Here is a 20254-nt window from a genome sequence, read left to right on the forward strand (position 1 = left end):
GCAGTGCTGGCAAGGTTTTGTTATTTGTTTAGCCTAGACAGTCCTCAAAATTGAGAGATATCCACGTGCCTCAGCCTCGCTCTTGATGAGATTACAGGTATGACATATCATAGTCAGCTTTATATGATCAGGTTTTTAATTTTTCAAATAGACTGTGGGTGGGTGAGCGCACGTGTGTGCATGCCAGTCCTCAGGGTCTGGCCACTGTCTCTGAGCTTTTGTACTCAAGGTTAGTGCTCTACCCCTTGAGTCACAGTTGAGCATTTTGGTGGTCATTTGGAGGTAAGAGTCTTGTGGACTTCCTTGTCCATGTTGGCTTTGAACTGTGATCTCAGCCTCTTGAGCAGCTAGGATTTACAGATTTGAGCCACCTGTTCCCAGCTCAAATAGATTTTTTTTTTTTGGTGGGTCATGCGTGGGTCTTGAACTCTGGGCCTAGGCGCTATCCCTGAGCTCTTCAGCTCAAGGCTGTTGCCCTACCCCTTGAGCCTCTGCCCCCCTTCTCTTTTCTAGAGGTTAATTGGAGATAAGAGTCTCAAATTCTTTATTGCCCGGGCTGGCTTTGAACAGTTATTTTCAGATCTCAGCCTCCTGGGTAGCTAGGATTACAGGCATGAGCCACGGTGCCCAGCTTCAAATTAGATTTTTTAAAAAATTTATTTGTCAGTTGCTTGAACTCAGGGCCTGTGCACTGACTCTGAGCCTCTTTGTGCTCAAGACTAGTGCTGTACCACTTAAGCCACAACACCACTCCAATTTTTGAGTGATTAATTAGAGATAAGAGTCTCATAGAGACTTTTCTGCCCAGGCTGGCTTGGAAGTTCGATCCTCAGATCTCAGCCTCCTGAGTAGCTAGGATTACAAGCATGAGCCACCAGCACTCAGCTCAAATAGATTTTTATAACTGCCATATATTCTTTATCATTTTTATATTGTTGACAATTTGGATTAGTATAGTATACAGTGACAGTTACTAAACCAATATTGATATGATAAACTGACATTATTCATGGACTTATTACATTCAGTTTTGACCAAGCACATCAAAAATTAATAGAAAAAATTCTACACATTTATTATGCAACTCAGTTGATGTAGAGAAGTGCCCAGTCAGATTTGTTTTGTTATATTTAAATCATTATGTGATCTACTGAGTGTTTCCCTGTTTTTTGTGAAAACCTGCTTCCCAAAAAGCTAAGTGACATGCTTTTCTTCCTTTTGGTTTGAACTTTGCCCAGCCTTTTCCCTTAGGCTGATGCTGGAGCCACAGTTCTACTTCCAGCTTTATTTGGTTACTTAGTGATTAGAATTTCTGGGATTTGTGTATCCAGGCTGGCTCCTAATCTTAATTGTCAAATCACACCTCTCCTGAACTACCTGTGTCCCTCTTGGATTTTTTTCCTTGGCTATCAAATGCATTAATAACAAATATATTAGCTAATTTGTTAGGTTTAAATGCCCTCTTCTGGTTTGCTTTTCTTACGTATAACACCTTTGTTAGGTTTAGTTCCTCACCTGGCTTGCTATACTTACACTTCAGTTAGGTTTAGTCCTCACACTATATGTGGTTTTGGCTTCTATAAGCTTTATGCTAGCTGCATTTGGGCTGCAAGTCTTTGGGACAGGAGTCCTCTTACAATCACTGGCATTTTTTTTTTTTTTGCCAGTCCTTGGCCTTGCCTGAGCACTATCCTTGGGGTTTCTCAAGGCTAGAACTCTATCACTTGAGCCAAAGCACCACTTCCGGCTTTTTTCTGTGTATGTGGTACCAAGGAATCGAACCTGCTAAGCAAGCACTCTACCACTAGGCCAAACTCCCGGCCCTCAGTCACTTATTCTTAAACTCGTCAAAACTTCTTGAGGAAGAAGCCATTGTGCCTTTGAGAATAAGCAGTTACTTTTCTTGGAACCTTTAACTTTTGGATCTCCACATGGTGACCCTGCCTGCCTACCTTTTTAACAAGCAGTCTTTGGATGTTCTTAGTTCTCTATGCAGTAACCCTCTTCAATCACTCAGAATTGTTTCTGTCCATTGTCAGGTTATATTACCACCTTTTAACAGTACTTTTTTACGATCATAATATACTTTCTTTTCCATGATACCTTATCTCTGCATATCTCCAATGTTATCTAGATCTCTTGACTTTATTTTATGTACTAAGTGAAATTTGGCAGATAATCCTAAAAGGAGAAAACAAAGAACTTTATCCCCAAGTTTTCTGCTTGTTCCCCTGAATGACTATTAGATTCTAATACAATTAATAGTACTAGGGAATAACTCCTGCTGGTTCATCTTGTAGTTGTTTATAATTAGGATCCAGCCAGTTTCTCAGGCTTTCTAGCTCTTGTCACTTTGAGGGGTTTTGTAAAGAATCTACAGGGTGTTCTGGCAGATGATGATAGATCATTTCTTGATTTATAGATATCAACTTGAATTTTAGGAGACTACATTTTTTTTTTCTCACGCCAGTCCTGGGACTTGAACTCAGGGCCTAGGTACTGTCCCTGAGCTTTTGTATGCAAGGTTAATACTCTCTACTTGAATCGCAGCTCCACTTCCAGTTTTTTGGTGGTTAATTCGAGATAAGAGTCTCATAGAAAAAAAGAAGTCTCACAGATTTTCCTGCTTAGACTGATTTCAAACTATGATCCTCAGATCTCAGCCCCTTGACTAGCTAGGATTACAGGTGTGAGTCAGTAGCACCCACCTTGGGAGCCATTTGTCCTTTCAATAAACTTGAAAGCTAGCATCTTACTGATTATTTCAGAAATGAACTCCTTCCCTCCCCTCCCCTCTTTTTTCAGTACTAGCATTTGAGCACAGGAACTCACATTTTCTAGGCACATATTCTATAGCTAAGCCATGCCTCCTTGAGCTTTTTGAACAGTGCCTTGATTTTTTTTTCCACATGTCTCTGATAATGTCCTCAATTCCATAATTCTTTCTGGTGGTGATTTTGTGTTTGAATTGGCTTTAATCATCATTCTCAAATCCAATTGCATAATATTAAAATGTAACTTGCTATTCTGTTTATATACATACAATATAAAGTACTTGCATTTTTGTTGAGGAATAAGTTCTTCCTATTCTTTTTTTTTTTTTTTGTGGGTCATGGGGCTTGAACTCGGCCTGGGCCATATCCCTGAGCTCTTCAGCTCAAGACTACCAACCTACCCTTCAGCCAAGCTCCACTCTTTTTTTCTGGCGGTTAATTGGAGATAAGAGTCTCAGGTCATTTTGTGCCTGGGCTGGTTTTGAACCTTGAGCTTCAGATCTCAGCCTCCTGAGTAGCAAGGATTATAGGAGTGAGCCACCACGCCTGGCTAAGTTCCTATTCTTTTTTTTTTTTTTTTTTTTTTTTTCCCCGCCAGTCCTGGGCTTGCGCTCAGGGCCTGAGCACTGTCCTTGGGTTTTTCTCAAGGCTAGAGCTCTACCACTTGAGCCTCAGCACCACTTCCGGCTTTTTTCTATGTATGTGGTACCGAGGAATCGAACCCGCGTCTTCATGCATGCTAGGCAAGCACTTTAACCACTAGGCCAAACTCCCAGCCCTAAGTTCCTATTCTTATAATAGATCCTGTTTACCTCACACAGAAGTTTTCTGAGGAATGTTGAACTGGGGTTTGAACTTGGGGCCTCATGTCTGGTAAGCAGGTGAAGGAATTTAAATTTTATGAGTATTTGTTTTGGTGTTTCCTGGCTAAAGTAATCCATGTCATGTGAGAATAGTGGGAGCTTGGCTTTTAGTTTACTAGCTTTGATATGTTATTCATTTTTCCCCACAAAATTGTATTTAATAATATTATGCATTTGGTAAAATGCACAACTCTTTTAAATGTACACCTGGCAGGTTTTTATGGATGTACACAGCTGTGTGTAGGGAAGATAATGTTTTCCTCTATACTCTCACACTGCTGGGCAACACAGGGCACTTCAGTGTTCTTAAAAGGTATAGAGATTTCTCCTTACTAGCAAGCAGGCGTCAGTTTTGCGAGTAGGGTCACTACTGAGTGGCCTGTAATTCAATTCAGTTCTTTGCCAGTCATTGTGTTTTTGCCAGTCATGGGGCTTGAACTCTGGGCCCGAGCACTGTCCTTGGACTTTCCCAAGGCTAAAGCTCTACCACTTGAGCCACAGCACCACTTTCAGTTTTTTTCTATGTATGGGGTATGAAGTAATCGAATCCAGGTTTTCGTGCATGCTAGGCAAGCACTCTACCACTAGGCCAAACTCATGGCCCTCAAGTGAGTTCTAATACTTTCTATATGGGGACAGTTGTCAGGTTCCACATGTTCAGGGCTGGGTTGCAAGCCTATTCTTGCCTCAGATATTAACCCCAAGCCCCTGTGCTTCTGACTGACAAGCTCTGAACTATGGCTCCCCAAAACCCCTATTTAGGTTCAAGTGACTCACAAAACAAAACACATGTAGTACTGGGTGCTGGTGGCTCATGTCTGTAGTCCTACCTACTCAGGAGGCTGAGATCTGAGGATCATGGTACAAAGCCAGTCCTGGCAGTGGAGACCCAGAGACCAGTTAACCACTAGAAAATAGGAAGTGTGGTGGAAGTGGTGCTGTGGCTCAAGGGGTAGTGTGTGGTAGCCTTGAGCTGAAGAGCTCAGAGACAATGCCCAGGCCCAGAGTTCAAGCCCCCGATCCAAAACAAAACAACCCCCCTCAAAACAAAACAAAAAACGAAGTGGCTCTGTGACTCAAGTGGTAGGGCATAAGCTTTGAGCAAAAGAGCTCAGAGACAGTGCCCAGGCCACAGGTTCAAGCCCCGTGACCAACAAAAACAAATTGAAAGAACAAAAAACCCCAACACATGAAGCAGCTTACTATGAAGCATATAGATAAAGAAATGCACAGGGCCAGAAGTTTGGCCTAGTGATAGAGTGCTTACCTAGCATGCACAAAGACCCAGGTTCAATTCCTCAGAACCACATACATAGAAGAAAGCCAGAAGTGGTGCTGCGGCTCTAGTGGTAGAGCTCTTGCCTTGAGAAAGCCCAAGGACAGTGCTCAGGCCCTGAGTTCAAGCCCCAAGACTGGGAAAAAAAAATGCACATATGGACTGAGGCCCTGCAGGGACCTCCATGTGCAGAGTTAGATATCTAGATGCTCCAGAACTTTGCCTTCGAAGTTTTATGAAGACTTTTTATGTATCTAAGCCAATAGGCTGGGTAGGGAAGCCCAGCAAGGTTCATCTGTAGATTCTTCTTGTTCTCTGTGGCATTCCTGCCTCCCAGGAATGGGGCATGAACCCTTTAGAAAGAGGAATTTCAACTGGTGATGTGGTTCAAGTGGTAGAGTGGCAGCTAGTCAAGCAAGCCAAGTGGTTATAGCCCCTGAGTTTAAGCTCTGGTACCTGTGTGTATGTGTGTACACGCACATGTGCGCACGCATAAGCACATACACACACATACACTAAGAAATCTTATCTACTATTAGACAAGATAGGTCAGATAATTACTTTATGGCTAGCCCTAAAACATAAAAGAATCCTGTGACCCACTTAGTAGGAGAGAAAAATCTAGTTTCCATGCTTTCCTAGTCAAAAAGTTATAAACCAGGAACTGTGGACAGCACACCAGACTGTGTTCCTCTTGTCATAGTAGCCTTGTGATAATCACCTAGATCAAAGTATTGAACTCAAGGCCTAAGCACTGTCCTTGGGCTTTTCTCAAGGCTAGAGCTCTACCACTTGAGTGACAGCACCACTTTTGGCTTTTTTCTGTGTATGTGGTACTGAGGTATCGAACCCCGGTCTTTGTGCATGCTAGGCAAGCACTCTACCACTAGGCCAAACTCCCAGTCCTTTCCTGTTATTTTTAAAGTTCAGATCCTAGATTTTCTAGAATACATGACTTTTCTAGAAAAATCTAGTTTCCGTGTCCTTCCTAGTCAAGGAATTACAGCCACTCTGTTTCGTTGGAGAGAACAGTGGGAAATTGTGCATTGCACAGACCTGAAGGAACCTTTGGTCCCCAGGCGAGAACATAAACACAATTCTACCACATTTCAGTTGGCTCTCTCCCCAGGTAACTAGGACTTTCCTGTTTCAACACCAGGCCAGGAACTTTATGACTAACAGCATTGTTTTCACTCCCAAATAGAGTCACTTGAAAGGCACCCTCACCCATTAGAACTGCAATTAACAAGTTATCAGATTAAATGAAAGAATCTGGACCTCCTCTTCTCCCTGGAAATGGAATCAAAGACTATTTGAAATGGTACCAGGGAACTATTACTGGTGTTCATGCTGTTAATTTTTAGCTGATAAGTGTTGCTCTTTTCATCAAGTAATCTTTCATGTGGATTGTTTACTGGTACAGTCAATCAGTGGAGAATTTTTTTTTTCATTCCTGTGACATACATAGTTAAGTAGGACCTAAAAATTTCTATGGCCACTGTAAGAGTTCTCTTGTATGACTATTATGTAAATGACTGGATGTTTTTAAAGATATGTACCAGTTGTAATAATAAAATGTATCCCCCAGAAGGCAGATGTCGCAGATGAGCAATCCTAGGGCTTGAACTCAGGACCTGAGCACTGTCCGTGGGCCTTTCTCAAGGCCTAGTGCTCTACCACTTGAGCCACAGCATTACTTCCATCTTTTCCTAAGTATGTGGTACCAAGGAATTAAACCCTGGCCTTCATGCATGCTAGGCAAGCACTCTTACCACTAGGCCAAACTACCAACTTGTTTAGTCTTGTTGCAAAAGGAATAAAACAGAAAAAGGAACCCTTTCCCTTCCCCCAGAAAAATGGAATGGGGAGAAGGAAATACCCTATGAAATATTTGATTTATCATGGTGCATTCAAGGCCTGTTGTGATTAGCTGGAGTCAGGCTGGCTTTGAACTGCTGCCCTCAAATCTCAGTCTCCTGAGTAACTAGGATTGTAGGCATGAGCCATCATTTGTCATTCTTTTGTTGTTGTTGTTGTTAAAAGGCTTGAATTAGGGGCCTGGGCACGTCCCTAAGCTCTTTTTGCTCAAGGCTAGCACTCTACCACTTTAAGCTGCAGCACCACTTCCAGTAGTCTGGCCATTAATTGGAGACAAGAGTTTCACAGACTTTCCTGCCTAGGCTGACTTTGAACCATGATCCTAAGATCTCAGCCTCCTGTGTGTAGCTAGAATTACAGGCGAGAGCCACCAGTGCCCAGCTCTACTTTGTTTTTTTTTTTCCCCTAGAGCATTATGTTTCGGTATGTAAATATATAAATGTTTATTATAACTATTATCTACCACATTGATAGTAAATTGGAAATATTCTTACTGCCTAAGGAGAAAGAAATGGATACCTGTCTTCCATAGATACCCTGGGCTGTATACTTTGGAGATTGTTTTCTGGGTCCTGGGACTTGAACTCTGGGCCTGGGTGTTGTCTCTACACTCTTCAGCTCAAGGCTACCGCCCTACCCCTGGAGCCATAGCACCACTTCCTTTTTTCTGATAGTTAATTGGAGATAAGAGTCTCTGGACTTTGTGTTGGGCTGGCTGGAGATGATTTTTCTGAATGATCTTGAAGGTGTTTGTAATGAAGACAGACTTTATGCTCATGAATTTTGGAGTGTTTTTCTCACTTATTTTGTCTCCTCTCTCCTCAAACATGACCTTATTTTTTTTCCTGTCACAAAAGTAAAATCAAAACACTTTAAAAATTGTAATTTGGGGCAGGAGGGTTGTTGTTGGTTTGGTTTGGTTTTGCTTTGGTCTTGAGGATTGAACTCAGCACCTGGATGCTGTTCTTAAGCTTTGTGCTCAAGACTAGTGTTCTACCACTTGAACTACAGCTCCACTTTTGGCTTTTTTGGTGATTACTTGGAGGTAAAAGTCTCATGACCATTCTTGCCTGGGCTGGCTTCCATTCTTGATTCTCAGATCTCAGCCTCCTGACTAGGATTATAGATGTGAGCCCCTAGCACACAGTTTTAGTAGTTTTTCTTTAAGGAGACTTAAAAGTATTAGCTGTCAGCTGGGTGCCAGTGGCTCACACCTGTAACCCCAGCCACCACTAGGCCAAACTCCCAGCCCTCCAAACTATTCTTCACTGGCAGAATGGTGCTTAACATACTGACCTGATAACAACTATAACAAGCCAAAGTCTTGGTCAGGGCTTTCTATAACCCAGTTTTGTTCCTGTTAGTAAAACCATCCACATACAAGCCAACTAGAGGCTCCTATCAAAAACCACACACACATACACACACACACACACACACACACACACACACACACACACACACACACACACACAAAAAAAAAAAAAAAACCACACATATACACGGGCTGGGAGTTTGGCCTAGTGGTAGAGTGCTTCCCTAGCATGCATGAAGACCCGGGTTCGATTCCTCGGTACCCCACATACGTAGCGAAAAGCCGGAAGTGGTGCTGAGGCTCAAGCGGTAGAGCTCTAGCCTTGAGAAAAATACAAGGACAGTGCTCAAGCCCTGAGGTCAAGCCCAGGACTGGCAAACACACACACACACACACACACACACACACACACACACACACACACACACACACACAGAATAAAAATGTGAGGCATTGTTAACCTGATATATGTGGTCTCACTTGGCATTGTAGATCAGTTTTGTCTGGAGGGACATGAGAAATGTGTGCATTCTGCCTCCTTGAGCTACAGACCAGGGCCTCATCCCACCACATACTAGGCCAAGACCCTGCCATGGAGCTGTATGAATGCCATTATCAATTCTTTACTGTCTTTTTTGACATTATTAACTGCAACATAAAATAAATGGAAAGTATATAGGGAAAATTTTTCCACACAGTTTAAAAGCTGTCAGAACATGCCCTCTTAAAAAAGCAAATCACATAGCAGAACATCATAGACTGAAAACTTAGTGGAGACCTTGCCCCAGTGCTTTTTTTCTCAATTCACTGGCATGTCAGAGAGTCCCAAGGCTAAATTTTCACATTCCTAGATCTATTGTTTTCAAATTTTACTCCTTGTGAGTCCCTCATTTCTAACTCTAGATCTATTTTCAGATTCCATGGAGAACTATTAATAAATCACATAGGTTGTTATAAATTCTAAAGTGATTTGCTTGAAGCCAGTAGTTAGAAATCATTTTTCCTTCTTTTATTTTGCAATGACTTATAGATGATGAAATATTTGTATTTAAAAATGTCAAAGCTGTTCCTTTCAGCACTCCTTTAATCAATGTTTTTACGAAGGGAAACCCATGGACCTTTGTCCTTAGTCAAAATGAAGGGGCCACACATACACTCATTCAGGAACAGATATGTTCTGTGTTAAGAAATATTACCCAGAACTTGGAAATAAGGCAAAAGGATAATAACATGCCCTTGTAATGTTGTATTGGAGCACTGTCTTAATAGGCTTATCATGAATTATTAAACTATAAATTATGGTGTAAGAGGTACTTAAAACTTTTTTGCTGAAAAGCAGTGTCTGTGTACTTGGACCCACAAATAAACCAAAGACAGGATAGCAGTTAGGCATCCATTTTGAGTCCATTTTGAGTCTGTGTCCTTTGGGCCAGGAAGGATGAAGGACTTAATGATAACATCCTTAGGACAGAAGGCAGACTTCCCTTAGATTGGCAATGTCTTCTTGTAATAAAAGAAAGAGAACAGCCTAGAGTGGTAGACAGACTACCATCTAAAACTAGGGTGATTTGTTCACTCCCCTTAAGTGATTCAGCCATATCAACTCAGATCTCAGACTCCTGAGTAGCTAGGATTATAGGTATGAGCTCAGCCTACATTGTGTGTGTGTGTGTGTGCATGTGTGTGTGTGTGTGTGCGCGCGTGTGTGCTCCAGTACTGGAACTTGAACTCATGACCTTGAGCTCTTATTTTTTTTCTTTCCTTTTTTTGCTTACGGCTAGTACTTTACCACTTGAGCCACAGCTCTACTTTTGGATCATTGCTAGTTAACTAGAGATAAGAATGATCCTCAGATCTCGGCCTCCTGAATAGCTAGGATTAGGCAGAGCCACTAGTGACCAGCAAGGCACATAATTGTAATTTTTAATAATTGAGGTATCTATTTTTTTCTCTTTTTTTCCGGTCAGTCATGGGGCCTGAACTCTGGTCCTGGGAGTTATCCCTGAGCTCTTCAGCTCAAGGCTACCACCCTGTTGCCAGCCTGGGCAATAAAAAGCCTAGAGACTCTAATCTCCAATTAATCACCAGAAAACAGAAGTGGGGCTGTAGCTCAAGGGTAGGGCAGTAGCCTTGAGCTGAAGAGCTCAGGGGTCTATGGCCAGGCCAGAATCAAGCCTCATGACCCATACACAAAACAAAACAAAAAGAGTCTCATAGACTTAAGGACCTGGGCTGGCTTTGAACCTCGAACCTCAGATCTCAGCCTCCTGAGTAGGTAGGATTGTTATTACTATTTTCATTTTTTATTTATTTATTTTTTTCTGGGATATGGGAGTTGAACTCTGGGCCTGGGTGTTGTCCCTGAGCTCTTCTGCTCAAGGCTACTGCCTTACCCCTTGAGCCACTGCTCCACTTCCTGTTTTCTAGTGATTAATTGAAGATTAGATTCTCACGGTCTTCAGTGCCCAGGCTGGCTTTGAACCATGATCTCAGCCTCCTGAGTAGCTAGGATTACAGTCATGAGCCACTGCAGCCATCTCCATTTCATTTTTGTTTGTCCAGTTATTGTATTAATCTCTAGCAAACAATCACTGAGAATGATTTTAAAATGCCATTTTAAAAAAATTATCCTAGGGGCCAGGAGTTTGGCCTAGTGGTAGAGTGCTTGTCTAGCATGCACGAAGACCCGGGTTTGATTCCTTAGTACCACATACATAGAAAAAAGCCAGAAATGGTGCTGTGGCTCAAGTGATAGAGCTCTAGCTTTGAGAAAGCCCAAAGGCAGTGTTCAGGCCCTGAGAACAAGGCAAAAAAAATTATCCTAGGAGCTGGGAGTGTGAGGCCCTGAGTTCAATTCCTCAGTACCACATAAATAAATTAAAAATTAAAAAAAATGCGGATTGTCTAGAATGCATTAGAAACAGTCGTTTGGTTTGTTTCCATGTTTGATGGCTTTGGGAGATGCTTGGTCTGCTGCTTCCCTTACACACTTGATTGCCAGCATCACAGATCAGTATGAGAGAATGAGATTTACTGTTCTAAAACCTGTTACATTTTTTTTCTTTCCCATAGCATGTATGAGTCCAAGTTTGGGGTAGTTAAGTATTTCAGAATGAGAGTAACATCTTAAGAAGTGTCCCTCTGGGGGAGACAAGTTTCTTGTCTCTTTACTGTTGTGACAAATGTGTGAAAGAGAACAATAGGAAGAAAGGTTTACTTTGGCTTATAATTTCAGTCATCATCCCTTGGCCCTGTTACTTCAGGACTGAGGAGAAGCTTTGGGCCATCATGGCTGTAGGGAGTCTATGGCAAAAGCTACTTGTCTCATGACAGCCAAGAAGCAGAGAACAAGAAACAGTCACCAGGACATACCTCCAGTGACCTACTTCCTCCCACTAGTCCCCATCCCTGTCTCCTTAGTAGACATTAAGTCAGGGCCCTCATGATCTAGTTACTTGCCAGACAAGCCCCTAGCACATGAACCTTTGAAAGATACCTAACTCAAACCATACCAAGAACAAACCAAGGTAAGTTGGAGACTGTTATATTTAATAGTCAAAGTAGCCTTAGGGGATAGGAACCTTCATCTCTGACTTCAGGTGAGCACATTAAAGCTGAGACAAGCTAAGCACTTTTAACTCAGTTTTCTTTGTGTTAATTATAAACATGTATAAATCAGATAATTTCCTCTCAGACCAGCAAACACTGCTTTGTCTCTGCCTATCCCTTGTGTTTTGTAGATTGCTTCCTATTTTATCTTTCTTCAGTTGGAAGAAGAACAGCAGATAGCCTCTTCCTGGATTGTTATGAAGTCCTAAATTCTAACCCACTTATAATTGACTTCTCCCAGGGTCCTATCCTTCTCCCAAAGCTGGAGCAACCCTGGTTGTGTACAAAGACTTGCTAGTGCTCTTTGGAGGCTGGACGAGGCCAAGTCCTTATCCCCTACATCAACCAGAGAGATTTTTTGATGAAATACACACTTACTCTCCATCTAAAAACTGGTAAGTTGCAGAGATAAGCACATTTAAATCTGGATTGTGGGTGGAAGATTTTTGGCTTTTGCTGGTCCTAGCGCTTAAACTTGGCTGGGGTACTATCCCTGAGTTTTGTGCTCACTCAAAGCTAGTGCTCTACTTTTTTTTTTTTTTTTGACTTGTCGTGGGGCTTGAACTCTGGGCCTGACCACTGTCCCTGTGTTCTTCAGGTCAAGGCTAGTGCTCTACCATTTGGGCTACAGTGCTACTTCTGGTTTTCTGGTGGTTAATTGGAGATAAGAGTCTCATGGACTTTACTGCTTGGGCTGGCTTTGAACTGTGACCCTCAGATCTCAGCCTCCTGTGTATCTGGGATCATAGGCATGAGCCTATTTATTTACTTTATTTATTTATGTATGTATGTATGTATGTATGTATTTATTTATTTGCTTGCAAGTCCTAGGCTTGAGCTCAGGGCCTGAGCACTATCTTGAACTTTCTCAAGGCTAGAGCTCTACCTCTTGAGCCTCAGCACCACTTCTGGCTAGACCTGAGGAATTGAATCCAGGTCTTTGTGCATGCTAGGCAAGCACTCTACCACTAGGCCAAATTTCTGGCCCTATGCTTAAGGTTGTTGTTTTTTTTTGTTTTGTTTTGTTTTTTTTTTTGCCAGTCCTGGGCTTGAGCTCAGGGCCTGAGCACAGTCCTTGGACTTTCTCAAGGCTAGAGCTCTACCACTTGGGCCTCAGCACCACTTCCGGCTTTTTTCTATATATGTGGTACCGAGGAATCGAACCTGGGTCTTCATGCATGCTAGGCAAGCACTTTAACCACTAGGCCAAACTCCCGGCCCTGCTTAAGGTTTTTTTAATCTTCAGAATTCCTTTTAGAATTTGATGGTAGCTGTGGACTTTTTTTGTTGTGGAGGAAGGTATACCCAGATCTTGTTTATAGTTTCAAAGCATTTTAAAGAGAAAAGATAGATTTCTTCATCTTCCAAGAGAAAAGGAGCCAGCCTCTAATGATTCTTGCCTATAATTGTGACCACTCAAAAATCTGAGATCTGAAGATCTCAGTTCAGAGCTAGCCTAAGCAACAAATCTGTAAGACTCTTATCTCCAACTAACAAAAAGCAATAAATGGAATGGCTCAAGCAGAAGGGCACTAGCCATGAGTAGAAAAAGTTAAATTTGAGTAAAAAAGCCAAGCAGGAACTTGAGACCCTGCGTTCAAGTACTAGTACTTGGCCTCTAGTACTGGAATACACATTTGTATGCGCATACACACGCAGACACACGCATGTACCCACCTCATAACAAAAATAAGAAAATTAATGACAGCTGTGGCAGGTGTTGAACTGTCCTGTAATTAGTGTAGATCTAGTTGATTCATTTACTCTGCCACATCTGCAAGACTCAGTTATTTTTCAGGCATATCTTGGGATGTCATTTTTTATTTTTTTTGTCAGTCCTCGGGCTTGAACTCGGAACCTGAGCACTGTCCTTGGGCTTTCTCAAGGCTAGAGCTCTACCACTTGAGCCACAGCACCACTTCTGGCTTTTTCTACGTATGCGGTACCAAGGAATGGAACCTGGGTCTTGTTCGTTCATGCTACACAAGCACTCAACCACAGGCCAAACTCCTGGCCCTGGGATGTCATTTCTAATGGATTCCTGTTTAACCATTTTTTTGCCTTAAGCCTGTAAAGTCAGAGGCAGATGATAGTGACTCCTGGGCTCCTTCTTGTCTGTTTATACTAGGTGGAATTGCATTGTAACTACACATGGGCCCCCTCCCATGGCTGGCCACTCATCCTGTGTGATAGATGATAAAATGATTGTCTTTGGTGGTTCCTTAGGATCCAGACAAATGTAAGTATATATGGTTTGCTCCACACTGACTTGAAGGTAAATACTTTCAGACATAACAGGTCAGAAATGTGAACTAGTCAGGACTGATGTTCTTGAGCATGATTCTAATTAACTCAATGAATTATTTTACTCTACCATTAACTTCTTTGGTCCTCAAATCACAGACCAGGTTATGCAGAATCTCATTCTGTTTGACGTATGATTGGATCTAGTTGAAATGGAGCCTCCATTTTACGAGCTGTACTGTGCCAGAAGTCGTCTACATTCTAAGAAGCAAGGTGCTTCATTGATAGGATGGGTGGAAATCCATATGGCATAGGTTGGGACAGGGGGTAAAAGCTAGTGAACCATCAGGTTCTCCATCTTTAACCATAATTGGCTACAATTGGCCAGAGTCGGCCTTGACTGTATGTGGTTAGCAGCAGCAGCAGCCTTGGGAGTTCTTGTTTGTCCCTCGCTCTGGAGGTATTTCGCTGTCAATAGCAAAATCCTTGCAGACCTAAGCCTGTCTTCTCTAACATGGAACTCTTCACATCACATTTTCAGTACAGAAAGATGAGAGGTACTGCCCTCTAGATGAGAGGACTAGGGTTTAGCTTTGGGTGCTCTCATGTCCATGTCCAGTGTGAGAACAGGAGACCTTAAAGCGGTCTTGAGAAGTGGAGAAGCCAGCTAGTCATTGATAAAACTTCGGCTCTTGTTGGCTGTCATGAAATCATTTTTGGCAGACAGAAGCAAAAGATCTTTTAACTCCCTGGATAATGCCTAAGCTGCCTTTTGAATTACTTTTCCCCCCATTCTTCCTTATAGCTTTTATTTATTTATTTATTTGTTTGTTTGGTTGGTTGGTTGGTCAGGGGCTTGAACTCTAGGCCTGAGTGCTGTCCCTGAACTCTTCAGCTTAAGGCTTCCACTCTACCCCTTGAGCCACAGCCCCACTTCTGGTTTTCTAGTGGTTAATTGGAGATAAGAGTCCCTCAGATTTTAGTACCTGGGCTGGCTTTGAACCACGATCTCAGATCTTGATTAGCTAGGACTAGAGGAGTGAGCCACTATGTCTGGCTTTGGCTTTTATTTTTGAATGATGATAATGTGACCAATAGCTATCTCCAGCTAGCACCAATTAATCTATTGTTTTTTGGTGGTCATAGGGCTTGGACTCTGGGCCTGAGCTCTTCAGCACAAGGCTTCCACTCTACCCTTTAAGCTACAGCGCCACTTCCCATTTTCTGGTGGTTAACTGGAGATAATAGTCTTACGGACTTTAGTGGACTTTAGTGCCCAGGCTGGCTTTGAACTGCAGTCCTCAGATCTCAGCCTCCTGAGTAGCTAGGATTACAGGCATAAGCCACTGCACCCGGCCAATTAATTTATTCTTTGGATACTAGTGTATGGCTAGTGTGTGAGGCACAGTTCAAATGAGGCCTGAAATCAGCCGTAGAAATCAGCAGTGCTTCTGTTTGTTAAAGAACTCAGAAGTAAAGAAAATGAAGTTTCTGGTTGAAGCTATAGAGCCAGTGTTCCTGGTTCTAAAGCAACTGAACTCTAGGGAATCTATCTCCAAAGCTACCTCCAGCCCAAATAGCTTGTGTATGTGAAAATGGTACAAGTTCAATGGCTGGCCACAGGTATATGGAACCCCCTGTCAAGTGTGGTCCTTCAGCTCCAGCTTCTTCATCTTTCTGTTCTTACCTCACAGGAGCAATGATGTCTGGGTTCTTGACCTCGAGCAATGGGCATGGTCCAAGCCGAACATCTCCGGCCCCAGTCCTCATCCCCGAGGTGGCCAATCTCAGGTGCTCAGGAATTAAATAACTATTCAGCAAACACTGTAGCATCTTTCAGTTAGGACGGGAGAGGGAGGAGGGAGCCAGGTAAGATGCCAGTTTGCACTAAGGCGAAGATAATTTATCATTCTTTTTTGCTCCTTTTTTTTTGACCTTTAAATGGGTCACAGTATTTGTAATGGCTTTTACCATGCCTCTCCCCCAAAATATTTGCTATTTCATTTCTTAAGAGAATTTTACTTTTTTTTGGGTTGGGGGTTGGTACTCTCCTGTTACTATTCGATCAAATAAGAACATATTCACTCAAAAGAGTATGACTGTATCCATGAATCATCAGTAATTTGTTCAAAGGGATCAGAATTGACATGGTTTGGGGAGGAAAGATTATGGTAACTGGAATACTCTCACCTGGAAGCTGGATATTCTGTTTTTATGTATCAGATTCTTTTGTTTTGTGGTTTATTTTGAACTTCTCCCCCTCCTCAGATTGTCATAGATGATGCAACAATCTTAATCCTCGGCGGGTGTGGCGGTCCCAATGCTGTGAGTATCATTTGTGGCATATTCTAACTCCTGCGCCGCAGTGGTCAGAATTGCCCACCTTCTTACTTTGTGAGCATATGAAAAGCTGTTTGTGTGCCATGTTCATCTAGAGAATACCTTTCTACTTTGGGTATATAACCTTTGCATTTGCTGTCCTTTTCTATACTTGTTTTAGGAGTGTAGAAAGACACTTGTTCCTGGAATTGTTGTATCTTCTATCTGGTCAGTCATGGGGTTTGCACTTAGGGTCTGGGCACTGTCCCTGAGCTCTTTTGCTGTATGCTAGCACTCTGCTACTTTGAGCCACAGCTCGATTTCTGGTTTCTGAGTGGTTAATTTGGAGGTAAGAGTCTCATGGGGGCTTTCTGCTCAGGCTATCTTCGAACTGTGATCCTCAGATCTCAGCCTCCTGAGTAGCTAGGATTATAGGTGTGAGCCACTGGCATCCTGCTGAATAGTTATGTCATTATTCTTTCTGTTTCTTTAAGCAATGAGGTTTGTTGCTATCATCTTTGTCCAAAAGGGAGAGGACAGTAGAACAGAAAAACACAGTAATAATTGTCAAAGTCCACATGGATTGTGTTTAATATTCAGAAAATTAGGGAGCTGGGAGTATGACTCAAGTGATGGAGTGCCTGTCTAGCAAACACATAGGTTCAAACCTCAGTACCACCAAAAATAATTGCCTCCTACAGAGTTATAGATACTATTTCCCTTCTCCCTGCAATTTCCGTCCTCCTCCCGAACACAGGAAGCCCCGTCGCAGTTGACTTGAGGGTCACAAGCACAATTCCATGTCAGGACTCTAAGTGGTAATGTCAGGCACAATTGAATGAATAACTGAATACCATGCTAGCCTCTCAGAAGAACCCCAGGCTATACAGCTTTAAGACTACAGCTCTGTGTATATGTTGTAGCATGTATCACATCTAAGCCCTATTGTCACTCCTTTCTCTATAGCTATTCAAGGATGCTTGGTTGTTGCATATGCACCCAGGTCCTTGGTCCTGGCAGCCACTCAAAGTAGAAAATGAAGATCATGGAGCCCCTGAACTGTGGTGCCATCCAGCCTGCCGGGTAAGTGAAGAACTGACATGCCAGCAGGGAAGGTCCTAAACAAAATTCATCAAACTTCAAAGGAAAGAGCTGGGAATGTGGCTTAGTGGTAGAATACTTGCCTAGGATTCATGAAGCTCTGGGTTCAATTCCTTAGTAACACATAAACAGAAAAAGCCTAAAGTGACACTGTGGCTCAAGTAGTAGAGTGCTAGCCTTAAGGAAAAGAAGCTCAGGGGCAGTGCCCAGTCCCTCAGTTCAAGCCCCAGGATTGGGAGAAAATTTTTTTCTTTTTTCAAAGTAAATTTGTGTAGAAATAGAGAACTCTGGTATCACAAAAGAGGTAGGTGTTTGTTCTGGCTCCTTTGGCATGTCTTACATAAATGAACCACTAAATGGGAGACATAAGTGGGCTCCACTAACCTTAAGTCCCAAGTTTGAGCAGCTCTTTGTCTATGAAATGTTCCCTACAGTCCCTCAAACAAAAACTGACCCTCCCTCCACTCTCCCCCCGGTCTTTGGGTATGGCCAATGACTGCATACGTCATACTCTAGCACCAATGTTCCCATGTCTGTCACCCTTCTAGCATAGAGCACAGAGCCTAAAGAGATGTCATTTCATATCTGTATCCTGCAAAACCCTAGCACATTCCTGCTGATGGAGCTGAGATGTTTTAGAGTTGAATGATCAAATTGTAGAAGAGGCCATGAGCACAGGTCCTTTGTCTTCCAGGTGGGACAGTGTGTGGTGGTCTTCAGCCAGGCTCCTAGTGGGAGAGCTCCCCTCAGCCCCAGTTTGAACTCTCGCCCATCACCTATCAGTGCCACTCCTCCAGCCCTGGTCCCTGAAACGAGAGAGTACCGCTCTCAGTCTCCAGTAAGGAGTATGGATGAAGTGCCGTGTGTTAACGGCCGCTGGGGTACACTGAGGCCCAGGGCTCAAAGGCAGACGCCCTCGGGTTCTCGGGAAGGGAGCCTCTCCCCTGCCAGAGGAGATGGCTCTCCCATTCTCAACGGTGGGAGTTTGTCTCCAGGAGCAGCAGCTGTCGGTGGGACTTCTTTGGACAGTCCTGTGCAGGCCATATCTCCAGGCACCCCATCTGCCTCTGAAGGATATGATCTGAAGATGGGACTTCCTCTGGCCCCACGGAGAGGGTCGCTACCAGATCAGAAGGATCTGAGATTAGGGTCAATCGATGTGAATTGGGACCTGAAACCTACTTCCAGCAGCAATCACATGGATGGCGTGGATAGCAGGACACTTGGGGGGAGTATGAGGCACCCTGTGGAGCAGACCAATGGCGTGCATACCCCGCCCCATGTGGCCAGTGCCCTGGCAGGGGCCGTCTCCCCTGGTGCCCTGCGGCGGAGTCTGGAAGCCATCAAAGCAATGTCATCCAAAGGTGCCTCCGCCTCTGCAGCGCTAAGTCCCCCTCTTGGGTCTTCTCCAGGCTCCCCTGGGAGCCAGAACCTGAGCAGTGGAGAAACAGTGCCCGTCCCTCGGCCAGGGCCAGCCCAAGGCGATGGGCATTCCCTACCTCCCATTGCGCGCCGCCTGGGGCACCACCCTCCACAGTCCCTCAATGTTGGCAAACCCCTGTACCAGAGCATGAACTGCAAGCCCATGCAGATGTACGTGCTGGACATTAAAGATACGAAGGAACGGGGCCGTGTGAAGTGGAAAGTATTTAATAGCAGTTCTGTGGTTGGACCTCCTGAAACCAGCCTGCACACGGTGGTACAGGGGAGGGGTGAGCTCATCATATTTGGAGGACTCATGGACAAAAAGCAGAACGTGAAGTACTATCCTAAAACAAACGCCTTGTACTTCGTGCGTGCAAAGAGATAATGTGTGCAGAGCCCTTTTCCCTTTCTGTGGCTTTTAATTTGGAATTTTCCAGTGTGCAAGCATTTGGACCGAGACCTGGGAAAACAACAGCATTTGTCCCATAGCCAAAACTCAACTCCAGCTCCCAGCCTCCCTCACTCCATTAATAAGAAAAAATTATATATAAATATAAATATATATATATTATATTATATAGCCAACTCTGTTTACACAAAAAGAGAGACCTCCGTCCTGGTTCAGATAAAATTGTTGCTGTTTTAGTAGAGGCTGTGCTGCCTTTTTCTACTTTGCTGATAACTAGACCAAGAAGTTAGGGCACAGACGGAACAGCATTACCTTCCAAAAGGAACTGAAGAACCCTTGTAAATCTTTATGTGGCCTTCTCAGAATTTAAAAACAACAACAGACAGGCTTAGATAGGACACACAGGAGGAGGCACCAGACCCCATGCTGCAGGGTGAAAGTAAACAAACTGTCCTCCCTCCTCTTCTCTCAAAACCACAGAGGACCTGTGACAGCGCTGCAGGAGTGCCTGGTCTCTTCTATCCCGTATGACTGACAGAAATCATCCAATGAGAGATTTGTCCACACATACCAGGATCATGGAGAAAAGAAATGTTCGCACAGCTGACATGTCTGCCATGCCACTGGTCTTTGAGCGCTCCCTCCATGTCTCAGAACACATTTGGTATCTGGCTGTGGAACTTTCTGACAAACCTATTGGTTGCAAGTTGCCAAAAACCATAGTTGTTCTCCTTTTCCTTTTAGAATTGGGTCCTCAGAGGCTATTTTTTCCACTTGTAGACTGCTTCTTCCCCCGTGTCCCCCACCCACCTTGGTGTTTGGGTTGGTGTTTAGGTTGGTTTGGTGTTGCGTACATTTTGTTTTGTTTTGTTTTGTCTTGTTGCCCTAATTTTTTTTTCTCACTATGTTTCCTTTACAAAGCTCAGGTGCTTGCAGAAATCAAATGTTTCTTCAAAAATATTTTTAGAACCCTTTCTTTGATGTCACTAGAGGCTAGTAGGGAATTCTAAAATTTCAGTATTGTGAAAAAAAATCCTTGAA

The 20254-nt window shown here is 43.3% G+C and overlaps 1 protein-coding gene across 1 annotated transcript in view; it reads left to right on the plus strand.

Moving 5' to 3' along the window:
• The window catches only part of Fbxo42 (F-box protein 42), a 57846-nt gene extending 37811 nt beyond the window's left edge, over positions 1–20035 (plus strand). Inside the window, exons 6-11 of the mRNA XM_090335741.1 lie at positions 11957–12110; positions 13844–13954; positions 15654–15750; positions 16228–16284; positions 17245–17361; positions 18074–20035. Of these exons, the coding sequence (XP_090191867.1) occupies positions 11957–12110; positions 13844–13954; positions 15654–15750; positions 16228–16284; positions 17245–17361; positions 18074–19189 (1652 nt within the window). The 3' untranslated portion in view covers positions 19190–20035. The remainder of the gene's footprint in view (positions 1–11956; positions 12111–13843; positions 13955–15653; positions 15751–16227; positions 16285–17244; positions 17362–18073) is intronic.
• The last annotated feature ends 219 nt before the right edge of the window (positions 20036–20254 follow it).

The sequence above is a fragment of the Megascapheus bottae genome, chromosome 6 (genome assembly GCF_031878675.1).
Source record: "Megascapheus bottae isolate mThoBot1 chromosome 6, mThoBot2.hap1, whole genome shotgun sequence".
Taxonomy (NCBI): domain Eukaryota; kingdom Metazoa; phylum Chordata; class Mammalia; order Rodentia; family Geomyidae; genus Megascapheus; species Megascapheus bottae.